This window comes from Halichoerus grypus, chromosome 14, assembly GCF_964656455.1.
Source record: "Halichoerus grypus chromosome 14, mHalGry1.hap1.1, whole genome shotgun sequence".
NCBI classification, from domain to species: Eukaryota; Metazoa; Chordata; class Mammalia; order Carnivora; family Phocidae; genus Halichoerus; species Halichoerus grypus.
Genome location: NC_135725.1, coordinates 10,555,912 through 10,572,632, shown reverse-complemented (window position 1 = coordinate 10,572,632; position 16,721 = coordinate 10,555,912). Strand labels below are relative to the sequence as shown.

General features: G+C 42.3%; 1 protein-coding gene across 3 annotated transcripts in view; it reads left to right on the top strand.

Moving 5' to 3' along the window:
- Window positions 1-16,721, top strand: part of DOCK8 (dedicator of cytokinesis 8) — a 222,503-nt gene that overhangs the window by 163,607 nt on the left and 42,175 nt on the right. For all 3 annotated transcript variants that reach the window (XM_036090844.2, XM_036090845.2, XM_078061526.1), the window contains 4 exons: window positions 3,403-3,558; window positions 5,542-5,681; window positions 11,367-11,536; window positions 15,142-15,287. In XM_036090844.2, the coding sequence (XP_035946737.1) occupies window positions 3,403-3,558; window positions 5,542-5,681; window positions 11,367-11,536; window positions 15,142-15,287 (612 nt within the window). The remainder of the gene's footprint in view (window positions 1-3,402; window positions 3,559-5,541; window positions 5,682-11,366; window positions 11,537-15,141; window positions 15,288-16,721) is intronic.

Here is a 16,721-nt window from a genome sequence, read left to right as displayed (position 1 = left end):
CGGTAGGCCCATGGGTTAGCTGCTTTTAAAGAAAAAAATGAATCATGACAGTAATCATGACAGTAAGGCAGACTTTTGTTTGGGACCATCGAGATAAGTGTGGGGACCGTTGCAATGGGATTTTACAATACGGGAGATTGGGCTCAACTATAAATACAAGGAAAAGTGGGAACTTATAGCCAGAGAGTGGGGTGGGGGGATTAGTGGATGAAAAATTCGTAAGCAGAAGCCTCAGAAGAGAGGAGGATTCTGGCTGAACCAACCTAACAGGATTCTTACTGAAGACAGGCCAGGGTGACCAGAAACCCCCCAGGGGGCTGGTGAGGGATGAGGGATGAGGAATTGGGCAGATATCAAGGTGACGGTCAGACATCAAGGCTGGGTGGGGGTGGGGGGACTCTGGCTAAACTGATGGAGCAGGATCCTTGCTAAAAATCGAGCTCTCGAGGATATGCTCAAGGGTGGGCCTATTTGAAAAACAGCTCAGAGGAGCCTGGCTTGCATTCGGTGAAGGAGAGACTCTTCATCACACATGGATACTTTTCATTACCAAAAAACCAACAAAGCAGTCCAAAGAAGATGTCTACTTGCCCTGCAGAGGCCCTTTATAATTTCCTCTTTCGTTTTCCTTTCTTCTCTCTTTCTCTCTCTCTGTTTTCAATCTTTTCCTTTTCTTTTCCGTTAGGGTTGCCTCTCATTTACCCTCTCTTTCTTCCTCTTTTGTGTCTCAGCTTCCAGAGAGCCTCAGACTTGGAAACTGGAGACCTGTGTTCTAATCCCAGTGATGCCGTTCAACTCCTCTGTGGGATTTGGGCAGCTTTATATCGGCATCAGTAGCTCCCTCATCCGCCAGAAGGCAGAGCTGGATTAGATTTATTCAGGCTTTGACGTTTTGATTCTCTGCTCTGATGGCCGGTGACGTCTGTGGGTATTGCTCAGCATAGTTAGTGTAGCACTCGGACCTACAGTGATCCCGTCCCGTGATCAAGGGTGATTCAATCCACTGATCCCAGCTATCTAGATAGACTATGAGCATCATACCTGAGGCAAGTTATATTCTTCCAAAGTCCTCTGATTTTATCATTTTTGCATACCCTCATTCAAACACCCCATCGTATTTCCCACCATTTATAGACCTTGTGATGATGGGTATGATCTCAGCCTTTTTTTTAAATAGTCACTGACAGTAGACACATCTAGCTTTTCAGTTGTTTGAGGTCACTTTCAAATTGTGCCGCTAAGGTAACACCCGTCCCTTGGGGAGTGCGACTGAGGCCACTACTTTGGGTCCTGACCTTTGGGGAGGATGTTTCCAGAACTGCCCCTTATTCTCTTCTAAACATCACCAAAATTATTTTTGAAATTTCCGTCTTTAATGAAGTCTCAAGGGACCTACTGAGGATACCTTCTTTCAAGAACAAAATCTTACGCTTTCACATTCTGACCGGTTTGACCCAGCAGCTCCCGGTGAGTGACCATTAAGTGAGGGGCATACGATCGGGTTCTGATCAGCTCAGTTTGCTGGTGGCTCCATTGGTCCGAAGTCAGGCAGCAGGACACACTGACAGAGAGCATCGGTTCTGGTAACTGTTCTTACCCAAAAGTCATGTTTTATTTTTTACATAGTATGTAACTATAACTGGTGGATCCTGTAGGCAGAATGACCCACAGCACAAGGGCTTCTCCTAAGATGGCTGAAAATACGTTGCTCATTTAAATTATGTCCTTTATAACATGTATCATATGACCTCACTGATATGAGGAATTCTTAATCTCAGGAAACAAACTGAGGGTTGCTGGAGTGGGGGGTGGGGTGGGAGGGATGGGGTGACTGGGTGATGGACACTGGGGAGGGTATGTGTTCTGGTAAGTGCTGTGAATTGTGCAAGACTGTTGAATCTCAGATCTGTACCTCTGAAACAAATAATGCAATATATGTTAAGAAAGAAAAAAAGAAGAAGAAGAATGTAGCAGGAGGGGAAGAATGAAGGGGGGGAAATCGGAGGAGGAGAAGAACCATGAGAGACGATGGACTCTGAAAAACAAACTGAGGGTTCTAGAGGGGAGGGGGTTGGGAGGATGGGTTAGCCTGGTGATGGGTATTGAGGAGGGCACGTTCTGCATGGAGCACTGGGTGTTATGCACAAACAATGAATCATGGAACACTAAATCTAAAACTAATGATGTAATGTATGGGGATTAACATAACAATAAAAAAATTAAAAAAAAAAATAAAATAAAATGCTAACATGCTTTTGTAATAAATACTTATTTGTACTTAAAAAAAAAATAAAAAAAATAAATTATGTCCTTTATAAAACTGCTCTCAGAGTCCAGAAGAGGAGGCAGGTCCGTTCACAAGGATGAGATGCTGGGGCGCGAGGGTGTTGATGATGATATATTGAGAGTCTCAAGGTCCCTCGTGGCCCCCTTTCCTTACTTTGCCTTAAAAGAAGCTGCGTCTGAGTCAGAGCCCATAGAGTCTGGGTCTTCAGTTGTCACCTCATCCGAGGGAAGCAAATGATCTCTTCCATTTTGTCACTGTTTTCAGCATTTCATTGCTTATGCTGTGGTTTTTGTTTTCATTTTTTTAATTGAAGTCAAATTAACAGACGGTATTATATTAGTGTCAGGTATGCAGCATATTGGCACAGTGGTTCTGTGCGTTACGCGGTGCTCACACAAACGTGATCTTCACAGTCACCATCCGGTGTCGCTACCACATTGTTGAGTGTACTCCCTGGGCTGCACTTTTCATGGTTAGGTTGTTTAAGGAGAGACGTCCTCGTAACTCTTGCAGCTTTCTCTTGCTTTCTCCTCCTCTTCCTCCCCTCTTACTTTGGGGCAAACTGCAGCTTTTTTTGCAGGGACTACATACTTTCCTCAGTAATGTGATGCCTTTATCTAGGGAGCTGGCCTGAGAACTCCCCATTGGGGCCTTTAATTAGAAACTACAAAAGAACAGTTGTGGTGTTAGAGTCACCCAGTCATATTCCATTAGTTTTGTGTGGCCCCATATGGGGTCAGCTCCTTTCATTTAGCTTCTCAGACACAGTGGGGTTTTTGTGAAATTAATGATATTATGTTACACTGAAGACATACCTCCGGATTATTTGCAACACCGGTTTGCCACAGTGTTGTAGATGTGACAAGGGTGGGGGTCGGGGCGAGAATCCACATTGTGGACACCTGTTAGGCTAGAGTTATTAAGGGGAACAGTAATGCGTGACAACTCACTGGGCCTCCCTTTAATATAGAGCTTTCCATCCGTTGCAGTGCCCCTTAATTTTTATTAAATTGATTGTCTTAATCTGGAGAGAAAGGAGATTTTTGTATCTGCCAGCTTCAAGTCCATTTGCCTTATAATAAACACATCTTTCCTGTTTTCATTTTTCTTCCCAGCTGTCGGCCAAGCTCGCCCACCTTCCGATGCTCATTTCCATGAGGCTGGAGTTTCTGAGAATCCTGTGCAGCCACGAGCATTACCTCAATCTGAACCTCTTCTTTATGAATGCTGATACTGCTCCGGCATCCCCCTGCCCCTCCATCTCTTCCCAGGTGATCAGCTACTGAAAAAATGCCTCAAGCTCTTTGATTTAATTAGTTGAGTCATTTATTACTATAAAGGTTGGTCTTGTTAATTAAAAGACAAATCAAGCTATTCACACTGGACCACTTGATCCAGATACACACAAGTATGGTACCCAAAGTTGCGCCATCTAACTGATCATTTACAAGGTACGCGATTGGTTTCTTCCTAGGCTCAAGGGTCTGCTGAGGCCAGGAAGAGCAAGGAATCCATACACGTTATCAGAATTTAGAAAATCATAAATAAGTCACGTAGCTTCCTCTGTCTGGCGTTAATCATCTTGCCACATTAGGTGGACCATCTTCTTTGCTCACTTTCCTTTTCCTGAACCCCAGAACCATAAAATTCATGAAATTGCATATTCCTTTATATTAATTCCAAAATGATCTACTAGTGGTTTTCAATACTGGTATTATATCTTTGAGCTATCCTAGAACTTTCTATTAATACTGTTATAAAATGGAGTTGGGTGCAAGATGAGTCCATCTTGAATTATACTCCAGATAATTTAGTTCTTGAAGCACTAAAAAGACCTTGTCATAAACGAATGCAACAGTCTCTTTTATAGAGAGTGTATTTCTAATGAGTCTTGTTCTTTATCTGCCACAAAAACAAACAAACAAACAAAAAAACACTTGTATACTATTTAGAGACAAGACTTGGGCTGACGTGGCTAATCTTTTTTTGTAACAGTTTCTCACAGGTTAGGTTCAGCGGGCCCCAGATTCTAGAGGTATTATGCAAATACAGAATTCCAGAGTCAAATAAATTTTGGAAACCCTGTGTTAACTGGTTTGTTCGCATTAGGCCACCAAAGAATCCCTAACTTGTTAGTGTAAATTGTAAATACCCAAGGGGTGGAGGAGAAAAGTATTTAATAACCACTGATTCCCAAAGTGATTTCACTATTGGAAACCTTTTTTTTTCCTCCATAGATTTCTCAAGGGACTCCTGCCCTCTAGAAAAACTTTAAGGAAATGCTGTTTTACAAGACAAATCAGTAGCTCAGGGCAGCAAGCAAGATTTCTCCATATTAGGTTCTATTTTTGTTGCATATTCCTTAATGCTAATACAAAGGTGAAGGTTTGTCTTACTAATTAAAAGAAAAAAAAAACTTAGCCATTTATGCCAAGTAGCAGGAGCCAGTTGTCAGCCACATGACCGTCTCCTTGTGCACTGGGGAGGATTGCACTTACAGCATCAGTTCCAAATGGGCCAACTTTGTCCTGAGTCTTCTGCCCCATTTCCCTTCTGACTACCCCAGGGAGTTAGCAACCCTGGGGCCGAGGCCGAGCCTCGGATTTCCAGAGACGCTTTCGATTCCTTTAGTGCAATGTACAGTGTGCCCCCAAGATAACACAGGAATTATCTAGGACTGGTAAGTCTCACACTTCCCTCCCCGACTCCCCTGCTAGTTCTAGCCAGCAGAATTCGGGCAGTATGCAGAAGCTGTACTCAGAAGTGTAGCTGAGGAAACAGGGTCCTCAAATCAAGGAGGCAGTTTGTAGGAGAGGCATTCCCTGCTCAAAAGCCCCAGCATGGGACACAGTGCCCGTTTCCCTAGGTTTCCTGATCCACATGATATCCTTGGACTTTCATCTTTGCTTCTGATCTGGGGTGGGGAAGGGAGTATGAGTCTTTTTGTGAGAGACCCTGAGGGCTCTGTTTTCATCTTTCCCAGCTGATGGTTCTCTGTCTGTGGGGATGGGAAAGCAAAGTGACCACCCGAAGTACAGCTCCCACCTGGGGACTCTCCCTGGGAAGTGCTTACAAAGCCTCCCTTCAGGCAGCCCAGGCTCCTTAAACACTGGCCATTGTGATTTGAATTCCCGGTCCTTGTTCCTTATGGAACTGCTCCTTGCATTTCTTTCTTTCTTTTTTTTTTTAACAGCATCTCAGTTTATTTTTTTTTATTTTAATTTTTTTTAATTTAAATCCTTGCATTTCTGTAGAACTCGAGCTCCTGCTCCAGTTTCCAGGACCAGAAGATTGCCAGCATGTTTGATCTGACCCCAGAATACCGTCAGCAGCACTTCCTCACCGGACTTCTCTTTACTGAACTGGCTGCTGCCCTGGATGCTGAAGCAGAAGGGTATGTGTCTGTCATGTAAACTGGAATGCAAAGCGGAAACAAAACAAAACAAAAACAAAAGCCAAAAAAACCCCCACAAAAACCAAAAGCTCCTTACTAAAGTTTGCGGTCCAGCCTCTCCTACTTGGCAAAAAAACTCTACCATTCACCAGCTCTGAAGAGTGGAAGTATCCATGTGTTGAGAAAAAGGTGCTCAGGGGAACGTGGAAAGGCATGAGGGACAGAGAGAAACCCTCATAAAATGGCTTTTTCCAGCCACTTATTCATTGAGAAGAACTACTACAACAGCCTTCCCGGGGATGCCTTGATTAGTGAACTTAGGAACAAAGCCCTTTATAAGATATGCCCCAGGTGTGATCTGTGTACACACAGGGGAAGCAACAAGATGCTGCTTGGCTTCATGTTGACCAAGGAAGTGGCCGCTGATGGGAAGGCAGTCACCCAGTGTGCAGATTAGGTTTCTTGCAGGGAGACCTTCCCATGTTGAAAGAGATGCCCCGGGTCCAGGGCTTATAAATCCTTTCACCTTTTATAAGCCTGATCACCCAGGGGCTTGTGGCAGGATCTAGTCTTGAAGTCAGTGGACAGGGATGGAGATGGACCCACCCCTTCTTTCCTTCTCTCCCTGTGCTCCCTGAGCCATAGGATTAGAAAACCACCATCTGCCCAATTGGATGGAAGGAGACAATGCCTTCCAAAATATTATACATTCCATTCAACACTTAGCAAATGCCTACCATGGGGTGGACACAGACACAGTCTGGAGTATATCAGAGATACATCAGTGCACAAAACAGACAAAAGTCCCTGCCCCCATAGAACTCACCATTCGGGGACTCAGATCCAGAGATCGTTAGGATTGGAAGATAATTCAAGCTTCGCCCTTTCGGTGTTCGGGTTAGGCACGAAGAATGGAAGGAACTTGCCCAAAGTTACATGGCAGAACACATCCAGAGCCACGGTCTCCAGAGTCTTTCCTGGGGTACACCCCCAGTACCACACCATCGCCCTCCCTGGAAAACCTCTCCCTATGACTCCTCTGTTTTTCCTTCCTCTGCTAAAGAAGTTTCTGGACTAAAGTATGCTGATTAGTGGCAGCATCGCTATATGTTGACAGATTTTTGTCTAATTGGAAGTTTTCAAATTTTCTCTGAGTGCTTATAATTTCGTGAAGGAAACAGTGATAGAAGCACCTTCAGCTTATGTTAACTGCTGCAATCACAAAAGTATCCTAAGCGCTTTGACCATACTGATGTTGGCCAAGTGAATGTCTGTCTCTGCCTCCCAGGAGGTCAGTGTGGGAGACGGAATGTTCTTCCGGAAATTCAGGTCCTGAGTGCATCCTTAGAGAGCTTCAGTCTCCTCTTCTCTCAATCCTAACTACACTGCTCTCAAGTTTCTCAGCAGAACTTTCTACCCTGTAACTAACATAAATTTCAACAGCAACACAAAGTGCCGTGATCTATAAGGTACTGAGAATGAGGTTTGAGCACAAAGAAAATCGCCTTCATGTACAAATACACACATACACACACACACACACACGTTTTTCCTTAATTTTCCTTTGCTAGCACTGATCCATGTGACATCTGAAAGTACTCTTTAGTATTTACATTAGCAGAAGTTTCTAATTTCCATTTCCCTTCTACTGAGACGTCAAGGGCAACAGCCTTGACATCTATTTTGATTCCTCATAAAATTGTTGCTGTTATTTTACTAGCAACAGAGTAGAGTATGTTCAGAGGTCATCATGTAATTTTCAGTCAGGTGGGTATGTTCTTCAAACACACTCACGCACGCACACACGTGCATGCACATACACACACAGTACCTTTTCTACCCCCCAGAAGGTAAGTAATTAAGAGTGTCTCTCCTTTGGCAACACAATAATCCCTGATTTCTGGGTTGTCAGTTACTCCCCTGGAAAGTCATTAGAAATATTGTCACATACTTATTAGTAACTTTACCATGAGGGCTAAAACCTCAGAAAAATCTTCTTTAACAATACTTCCTCATCATCAGTACTTCCTTTTGCTGCCAATACAATTAATAGACTCACCAACACCTGCCCATCTGAAGGGCAAGGGCCAGTGGGCATGTCTCAGTAGCTGGACTTCTGAAAGGAGCCACAGCTCCAGTTTCTAAGGGTCTCTCTAGAACCCCCTTACCTGGGGATGCCCACAAATGTCCACACATCATTAAATCCCTAGTGTTTTTCAAGCTTGTGGAAATTATCTAGCATCTTTTTGTTATGCTACCAAATGGTTAAAGACTTAATTCCAATCCTTCACATGCTCTTCCAGAAAATAGAAGGGAGAGGACCCTTTCCAACTCATTCCATGAGGCCGGCATTACCCAGATACCAAAAGCAGATAAAAGACATCACAAGAAAACTGCACACTGATATGACTGCAGATATAAATATCCTCAACAAAATACTGGAAAACTGAATTCAACAACGTATAAAAGGGATTATTCGCTGTAGCTACAAAGGATTTATCCTAGAAACGCAAGATTGGTTTAACATCTGAAAATCAATTGATATGATACACTCTATGCATAGAATAAAGGATGAAACCCATTCAATCATCTCAATAGATGAAGAAAAAGCTTTTGCCAAAATCTAATACCCTTTCTTGAAAAAACACTCAATAAATCCTATAGAAATAGAAGAGCAGTTCCTCAACCTGAGAAAGGGCGTCTATGAAAAACCCACAGCTAACATTGTACTTATCAGTCAAAGACTGATTGCTTTCCTTCCAAGACCAGGAACAAGATAAGATTATCCACTCGTGCTACTGCTATTTTATTCGTCATTGTACTGGAAGCCCTACCCAGAGCAAGTAGGCAAGAAAATGAAATAAAGGCACCCATATTGGGAAGGAAGAAGTAAAACTATCTCTGTTCACAGATGACATGATTTGTTTTTAGAAAGTCCTATGGAACCCACTAAAAGCCTATTAAAGATAATAAATGTGTTCAGCAAGGTTGCAAGGTACAAGATCAATATGCAAAAATCAATTATATTTCCATATCCACACAAACAATGTGGAATGAAATTAAGAAAACAACTCCATTTAAAATAGCATCAAAAAATAATAAAAATCATAGGACTAAATTTTTTGCACACCAAAAACTATAAAATACTTTAGAAATAAAAAGATCTAAACAAGTGGAGATTCATGACATATTCATGGATCAGAATACTACTAAGATGGCAATACTCCCCAAGTTGATCTACAAGGTCAGTGCAACTCCTCTCAAAATTCCAGCTGGATTCTTTGCAGATATTGACAAGCTGACCCTAAGATTCATATGAAAATTCAAGGGACCCAGTATAGCCAAAACAGTCTTAAAAAAGAACACAATTGGAGGGCTCACATTTCCTGATTTCAAAATCTACTACAAAGCAGTAGTAGTGGTTCTGCCATAAAGATAGACATATCGATCAATGCAGTTGAATTAAGAGTCCAGAAATAAATCTTCACATTTATAGTCAATTGACTTTTGACAAGGGTGCCAACACAATCCAAGGGGAAAGAGTAGTGTGTTCAACACATGATGCTGGTGCAACAACTGGCCATCCACATGGAACAGAATGAAGTTGGGTCCCTATCTCATACCATGTGCAGAAGTTAACTCAAAATGATCAAAGACCTCAATGTAAGTGCTGAAACTATGAAACTCTTAGATGAAATCATAGAGATAATCTTCATGAAATAGGATCAGGCAATGGCTTCTTAGATCTGATGCCAGAAATAGGCACAATGAAAGAAAAAAAGTAGCTAAGTTAGACTTCTTGAAAGTGAGAACTTCTGTGATATATAGGATATCATCAAGAAAATGAAAAGACAATGCACAGAATGGGAGAAAATATCTGCAAATCACAGATCTAATAAGGGATTTGTGCCCATTATATAATTTTTTAAAGATTTATTTATTTTAGAGAGAGAGAGTGCACGTGCACACGTGGGGAAGGGGCAGAGGGAGAGGGAGAGAGAGAGAATCCCAAGCAGACTCCCCACTGAGTGCGGGAGCCTGATACGGGGCTTGATCTCATGACCTATGAGATCATGACCTGAGCTGAAATTATGAGTCAGAGGCTTAACTGACTGAGCCTCCCAGGCTACCCCCTCTATATATAATTTTTAAATCTTACAACAATAACAAAAAGACAAGTAACTCAATTTTTTAATAGACAAGGGTCAGAATAGACATTTCTCCAAAGAAGAGATGACCAATAAGCACATGAAAAAAGTACTCAACCACATTAACCATCAGGGAAATGTGTATCAAAACCAGATAAATATCCCTTCTCTCTTAGTTCCTTCAGGCAACTGTAGCAAAAACACCATAGCGTAGGTGGCTTATAAACAACAGAAATTTATTTCTCATAGTTCTGGACGCCAGGAAGTCCAGGATCAAGGTGCTGGCAGATTCAGTGTCTGATGAGGACCCACTTCCTAGTTCATAGGTGGTCATCTTCTTGCTGTATTCTCTCATGGCTGAAGGCAAGAGAGCTCTCTGGGGTCTCTCATAAGGGCACTAGTCCCATGCATGAGGACTCCACCCTCATGACCTGATTCCCTCCCAAAGGCCTCTCCTCCTAATACCATCACACTAGGAATTAGGTTTAAACATACGAATTTTGGGAGGACACAAACATTCAGTCCGTAGCACCTTCATACCCACTAGGATGGCCATAATAAAAAGATAAATATTAACTAGTGTTGGCAGAGAGAAAATGGAAACTTTTCCCAGGGTGGGGGGGATGTAAAATGGTGTATCCATTGTTGAAAACAGTTTGGTGGTGGGGCGCCTGGGTGGCTCAGTTGGTTAAGCATTGGACTTCAGCTCAGGTCATGATCTCAGGGTCCTGGGATTGAGCCTCTGGTCAGGCTCCACACTCAGTGAGGAATCTGCTTGTCCTTATCCCTCTCTCTCTGCCCTTCCCCCTGCTCATGCTTTCTCTCTCTCTCTTGCAAGTAAATAAAATCTTAAAAAGAAAACAGTCTGGTGGTTCCTCTAAAGGTTAAATATAGAGTTACCACAAAATCCAGTAATTCTACTCTGAGGTATGGAGTAGACTTCATATCCAAGAGAAGTAAACTTATATCCATACAAAAGCTTATACACAAATATTCAAAGCAACATTAATAATTCATAATAGCCAAAAAGTGGAAATAATCCAAATATCCATCAATTGATGAATGGATTATTAAAATGTGATCTGGGGCTCCTGGGTGTTTCAGTCGGTTAGGCAGCTGACTCTTGATTTTGGCTCAGGTCACGATCTCAGGGTCGTGAGATCGAGCCCTATGTCAGGCTCCACACTGAGCGTGGAGTCTACTTAAGATTCTCTCCTCCTTGCTCTCCCTTTGCCCCTCTCCCCTACCTCAAACCCCCCACCTCAAAATAAAATGTGATCTATCTGCACAATGGAATATTACTCAACAATAAAAAGGAATGAAGTACCAAATGCTACAATATGTTGGACTTTGAAACATCAAACCCAGGACGTGAACACAGGCAGTCTGTTTCTGGATTCTAGACACTTCTACCCTCTTTTATTTGGTTTTCACATGTCACCCCAATGATCAGGAGCATTCTGATTCCTCCTTATTAAGAGCATTTTGGCTGATCTCCCTTCACCATAACCTCTAGCTTTCTGTGTTGTGCCAATAGGATCAGCAAAGTGCAGAGGAAAGCGGTCAGTGCCATCCACAGCCTTCTGAGCTCTCACGACCTGGACCCGCGCTGTGTCAAACCAGAAGTGAAGGTCAAAATCGCTGCCCTCTACCTGCCTTTGGTTGGCATTATTTTGGATGCTTTGCCTCAGCTCTATGACTTTACAGGTAATGATGCCTTCGTGTCCTTCCTTGGATTGATGGGGGCGCCTGCCAAGTGCCCCACTGGAATGAAGTTTCTGCTCTTAGCTCTAGTGCTGATATGTTTGTGTGAGCAGTTTTCCACACTGGTGCTCTCCAGATGTTTTTCATATAAGTCCCAATAAGTTTTGGGGGTTTGGTTTTTTTTCTTCTTTTTTGGTTCCTATAAGTTTTTCGTTTGTTTGTTTTGTAAAGGACCACAGTCATGTGTGTGTGTTTTAAAATATTTTTTATTTTAATTCAATTAATTAACGTATAATATATTATTGGTTTCAGAGCTACAGGTCTGTGATTCATCAATCTTTTATAACACCCAGTGCTCCTTCCATCACGTGCCATCCTTAATGTCCATCATCCAGTTGACCCATCCCTCCACCCACTTCCCCTCCAGCAACCCTCAGTTTGTTTCCTAAGAGTCTCTTATGGTTTTTCATTTAGAAATTACTTGTTCATTCATTCACTCATCTGCTGGTATATGATGAACTTGATAGACCATACATCACAAAGGATGAAATACTAACAGAATTACTCCCGTAGGAGATCAGCACCCTAAGGCATTGAAATAAAGGTGTTTCTTCTCTTTTCTCGTATGAATGGCTTAGGAAAGAAGCAGACTCAGATGACCCTAAACAATTGTTCCGTATCATGGTGTCGGGGTGCCTGGGTGGCTCAATTGGTTAAGCATCCAACTCTTGATTTTGGCTCAGGTCATGATCTCAGCATCATGAGAGTAAGCCCTGCATCAGGCTCTGCGCTGAGTGTGGAGCCTGCTTGGGATTCTCTCTCTCCTCCTTCTGCCCCTCCCAACTCTAACTCTCTCCCTCTGTCTCTATCTCTCTCAAAAAAATCATGGTAATCATGGTGTCTTCAATATTAGGAAATTCTGCCATGGCAACAGAATTTTGCCTTTGGCCCTAAGAGGCTGATTCTGGGGTTGGAAGTCCGTATCTCTCATTTTTCAGCAAGAGGACAATTGTCTTATAGGAGTTTGTGGACCTCCTGAGTTTATTTACATATTACAATGTGGATTAAGGAATGTAGATGAACAGAAAATGGGCAAGGGATGTATAGAAGCAAGATTGGCCCAGGGGGTGAGCGTCCTCTGGTGGTGCCTGACTGGAGTCCAGATTGAGAATACAGCTGTCTTCAAGATTTAACGATATAATCCAGAGCACAGCAGATGACCTGTAGACCATTGCCAGAATTTTGCCGAAAGTTTCTAGAAAGTTCCATTTAAAGACCTATGACTCATTTGTTCCCAAAGCAGGGAACTGCTTTAGCACAGATTCTCCTAAGCTTCCTTGTTGATGAGAATTTTCCCAATCAGTCACTTTGGATCAGAGCTTTTCAGTGCTTGGCCTCCAGGGCTTTTAAATCTCAATGGTTTCTCAATTCACAGCGGTCACCGTAGCACATACCCTCCCCAGTGTCCATCACCCACTGCTGAGAATTGTGCAAGACTGTTGAATCTCAGATCTGTACCTCTGAAACAAATAATGCAATATATGTTAAGAAAAAAAAAGATTGCTTTATTGCTACATGTGACCTTTGAAAAATTCCTCAACCTTTCAATGCCTTCCTTCCCCTTTCCTCAACTGTAACAATGTGATAACAATGTCTACACCTTAGCATTGTGATAAGGATGAACTGAGAGACCCTCTGTAAAAGCATTTTATGTGGCAAATGTTTATATCCTTCTCTCTGTCTTTTATAACCATGACCCTGTGCATATTTAGGGGAAGTAAGAATGCATCCTCAAATCTGATAATGTTACCAGATCTTACATAATTGCCACATGCTACTCATTTTACCATTTGTTTAAAAACTCGGCTGCCTTTAAACACAAATAGTGAACTCTTATTTTAAAAAACTGTGTTCTAAAAATATTTGAGTTCTGTTTTCAGAATTTTAGCAGAAGGAAATACTGTTTGCAATCTAATTTTCCTGAAAAATTGAAGATACAAATACTTACAATGTTGACAAGCATAACAAAATACGAGTTTTTAATGAATCAATGAGTTGCAAGTGATTTAATAACACTTTTCTAAGAACTGCTTAAGCAAAAATTTTGTGTGTGATTGGTAGTGAAAAACCAACCTTTTAAGTGGTGGGTCCTTTTTTTGTCCCCACACAATCTAGATCTACATATAAACATAGGTATGTCTATATTATGTAGAGATAATAAATTAACATTCATTTCAGATATTTGAAATTTAATACATTATTGCCGAATTTGTGACTTGTTAGCTTGTTAATTTATAAAGAACTGAATAGTTCTGTAATTACGGGTTCCTTTCTATTTGGTCATTATTTAAAATATATGAATAGAGTAAAAAATATATTATACACCTGAAACTAATATTATACTAACTGGAATTTAAATAAAAACTTAGAAGAAATTTTAAAAATATTATATTACAGGAAAGTGTTATGAATGCTTTGAAAATTTTTATTTTTACAATTTGAAAAATTAATTTCTAGCTGAATCTTTTGCTGAACATTTTGTCTTTTATTAGCCTGCCTGCTTTTTCCTAGAGATGGTAGCAGTTTAGCAGTAATGCTAAACATCAGGGTTGTTTTGTTTTTTTTTTAAGATTTATTTACTTAGAGAGAGAGTGTGTGTCAGGGGTAGGGGCAGAGGGAGAGGGAGAGAGAGAGAATCTCAAGCACACTCCCCACTGAGCAAGGAGCCTGATACGGGGCTCAGTCTCATAACCCTGAGATCATGATCTGAGCTGAAATCAAGAGTCAGATGCTTAACCGACTGAACCACCCAGACACCCCAGTAGACATCAGGTTTTAAATTACTGTGCTGACTTTAGTGACTAAAAAGTATCAGTTCCTCCGTGGGTAGGAGACATAGGGAAATACTGTTTTGGGCTTCACATCAGCAAAGATTTTTTTTTTTAACTTTTAAAGAGCAAAAATTGAACAGAAAGTATAGAGACTTCCCATATACCCCCTGCCCCCATGTACAGCTTCTCCTGTTGTCAGCATCCCCCACTGGAGGGGTACATTGGTTACCACTGATAAACCTACAGCAATACATCATAATTACCAAAGTCCGTGGTTTACATTAGGGTTCACTCTTGGGGTTGTAAATTCTGTGGGTTTGGACAAATATATAATGCTGTGTATCCATGATTATGGTATCAACCAGAGTTGTTTCTCTACCCTAAAATTCCTCTGTGCTCTGCCTGGTCATCCCTCTCTCCCCCAACCCCTGGCAGCCACTGAACTTTTTATCATCTCTGTAGTTCTGCCTTTCCCAGATGTCATAGAGTTGGAATCATATAATATGTAGCCTTTTCAGATTGACTTCTTTCACGTAGCATGAGTTGAAGATTCCTCCGTGCCTTTTCATGGCTTGATAGCGCATTTCTTTTTACTGCTGAATAATATTCCATTGTCTTATCCATTCATCTGCTGAAGGACATCGTGCTTGCTTCCACGTTTTGGCCATTAGAAACGTGCAGATTTTTGTGTGGGCATAAATTTTCAACTCCTTGCCTAAATACCAAGAAGCACCATTGTTGGATCATATGGTAAGGCCAATGATGTTTTCGTTACAGCTGCAGATGCCCGTAGTGGAAAAAATCGTGCCAATGGCTCGGATGAAGACCAAGAAGGGACCAGTGCAATTAACCAGAACGTGGCGCTGGCCATAGCCGGAAACAATTTTAATTTGAAGACAAGTGGAACAATGCTTTCTTCCTTGGTATGTTGGTGCACCTTTCTCTGGTTTATTTTTTGTTCCGTGTCTTGTCCCATCTTCTCATGGGCTTGTTCTTGTATTTACCTACCGGAACCCAGAGCAGAGCGGGCTGTGAGATTCCCGCCTCTTTGCTCAGTTCTGAAAGGCATCTGCGTGGAGCTAGCAGCTGAGAAGGGGAACGGCACGCATGAGGCCGCAGAGTCACAGGTGGTCCTGGCTGCAGCGGTAGGTCCACGGGCCAAATGCAGGCAGTCTCAACGGTGCCTGAGTTCAAGGTTCAGAGCACCAGAAAGAGGTGAACTTGGGATAGCTGAGATCAGCTCAAAGAAGATCAAACCAAGGCTCCCTCGAGTGGGAGGCTTGAGTGGTGTTTATTCTATGTTTATCATTCACACTATGTTTGCCTCCAAAAAAAGGGTTGAAATGGTTGAAGGGGCCAGTTGCTTGGGGCGAGTACTTCTTAGGCAAAAGACTTCAGCTTTTCTGGGTCCCCAGGGAGCCCAAACAGAGTAGGATAGCTCTGTCCTTTTGCACAGACTCTGGGCTTAAAGAGCAGCACCTCCAGGAACACAGTGTCTGATTTCCTTGAGGTGGGAACTCCATTCCTTGAGGAGCTCGACTCTTCCTTTGGCAGACAGTGACAGCGCCACATCGTCCAGCTTCATTTAACTTTGCGTTTCAGCGTAAGGTATACATCTGCAGAGAACTCCACTTGGTTCTCTCCTGGGAAAGGCAGCATCTAGACCTAAGTAGCTTCTCTGCTGGATGGCTTTCCTCTCTTCCCTCTAGCACTTGGCAAGCCCCCACCCCTAGGACAGCCCCGGGAGGGCTGGAGGGCAGGGATGTAAGAAGGAAAAAAGACCCTTGAGAGTTGACATCGCTCATCATCCTGCAGTTGGAGACATACTGTGTTTTATGATCTCCTTCACCTTAATAATGTGCATCTTACCAAAGTTAGCTGCCTAAGGCAGTGTAGATACCTTTTACATTGTTAATTGGCTCAAAGGGCATATGCTCAGATGCCCAGAGTTCACCGTTAGAGGATCTTCCCTAGGAAGTTATCACTAAGGTTTTCATATCTTCTTGTCACCATACTCAGGAAGACTAAATGAATTTCATAAGCCCCGTCATTCCCAATCAACATTTCCGCACATACTCACAAATAGGCGGTTTCACATTCCATTGGGTATTAGCTACACCGTGTGAACCAAGGGTGCAGCCACGTAGTGTTCTTTGTCTTGATTGGATGAGTAAAAGAAAGTGTGCTCAACACTCAAAATCGAACACTTGGGACCCAGGCCTTAAAGCAAATAGCCTGAGCCCCCACCCCGCAACCCCCGGGAAAACATAAATTGTAATTGAAGTCCCAGCACAGGGGACTCCACTAAATTAGGGATTTGATTCATTTGATTCATGAATGACCCTTATATTATACTT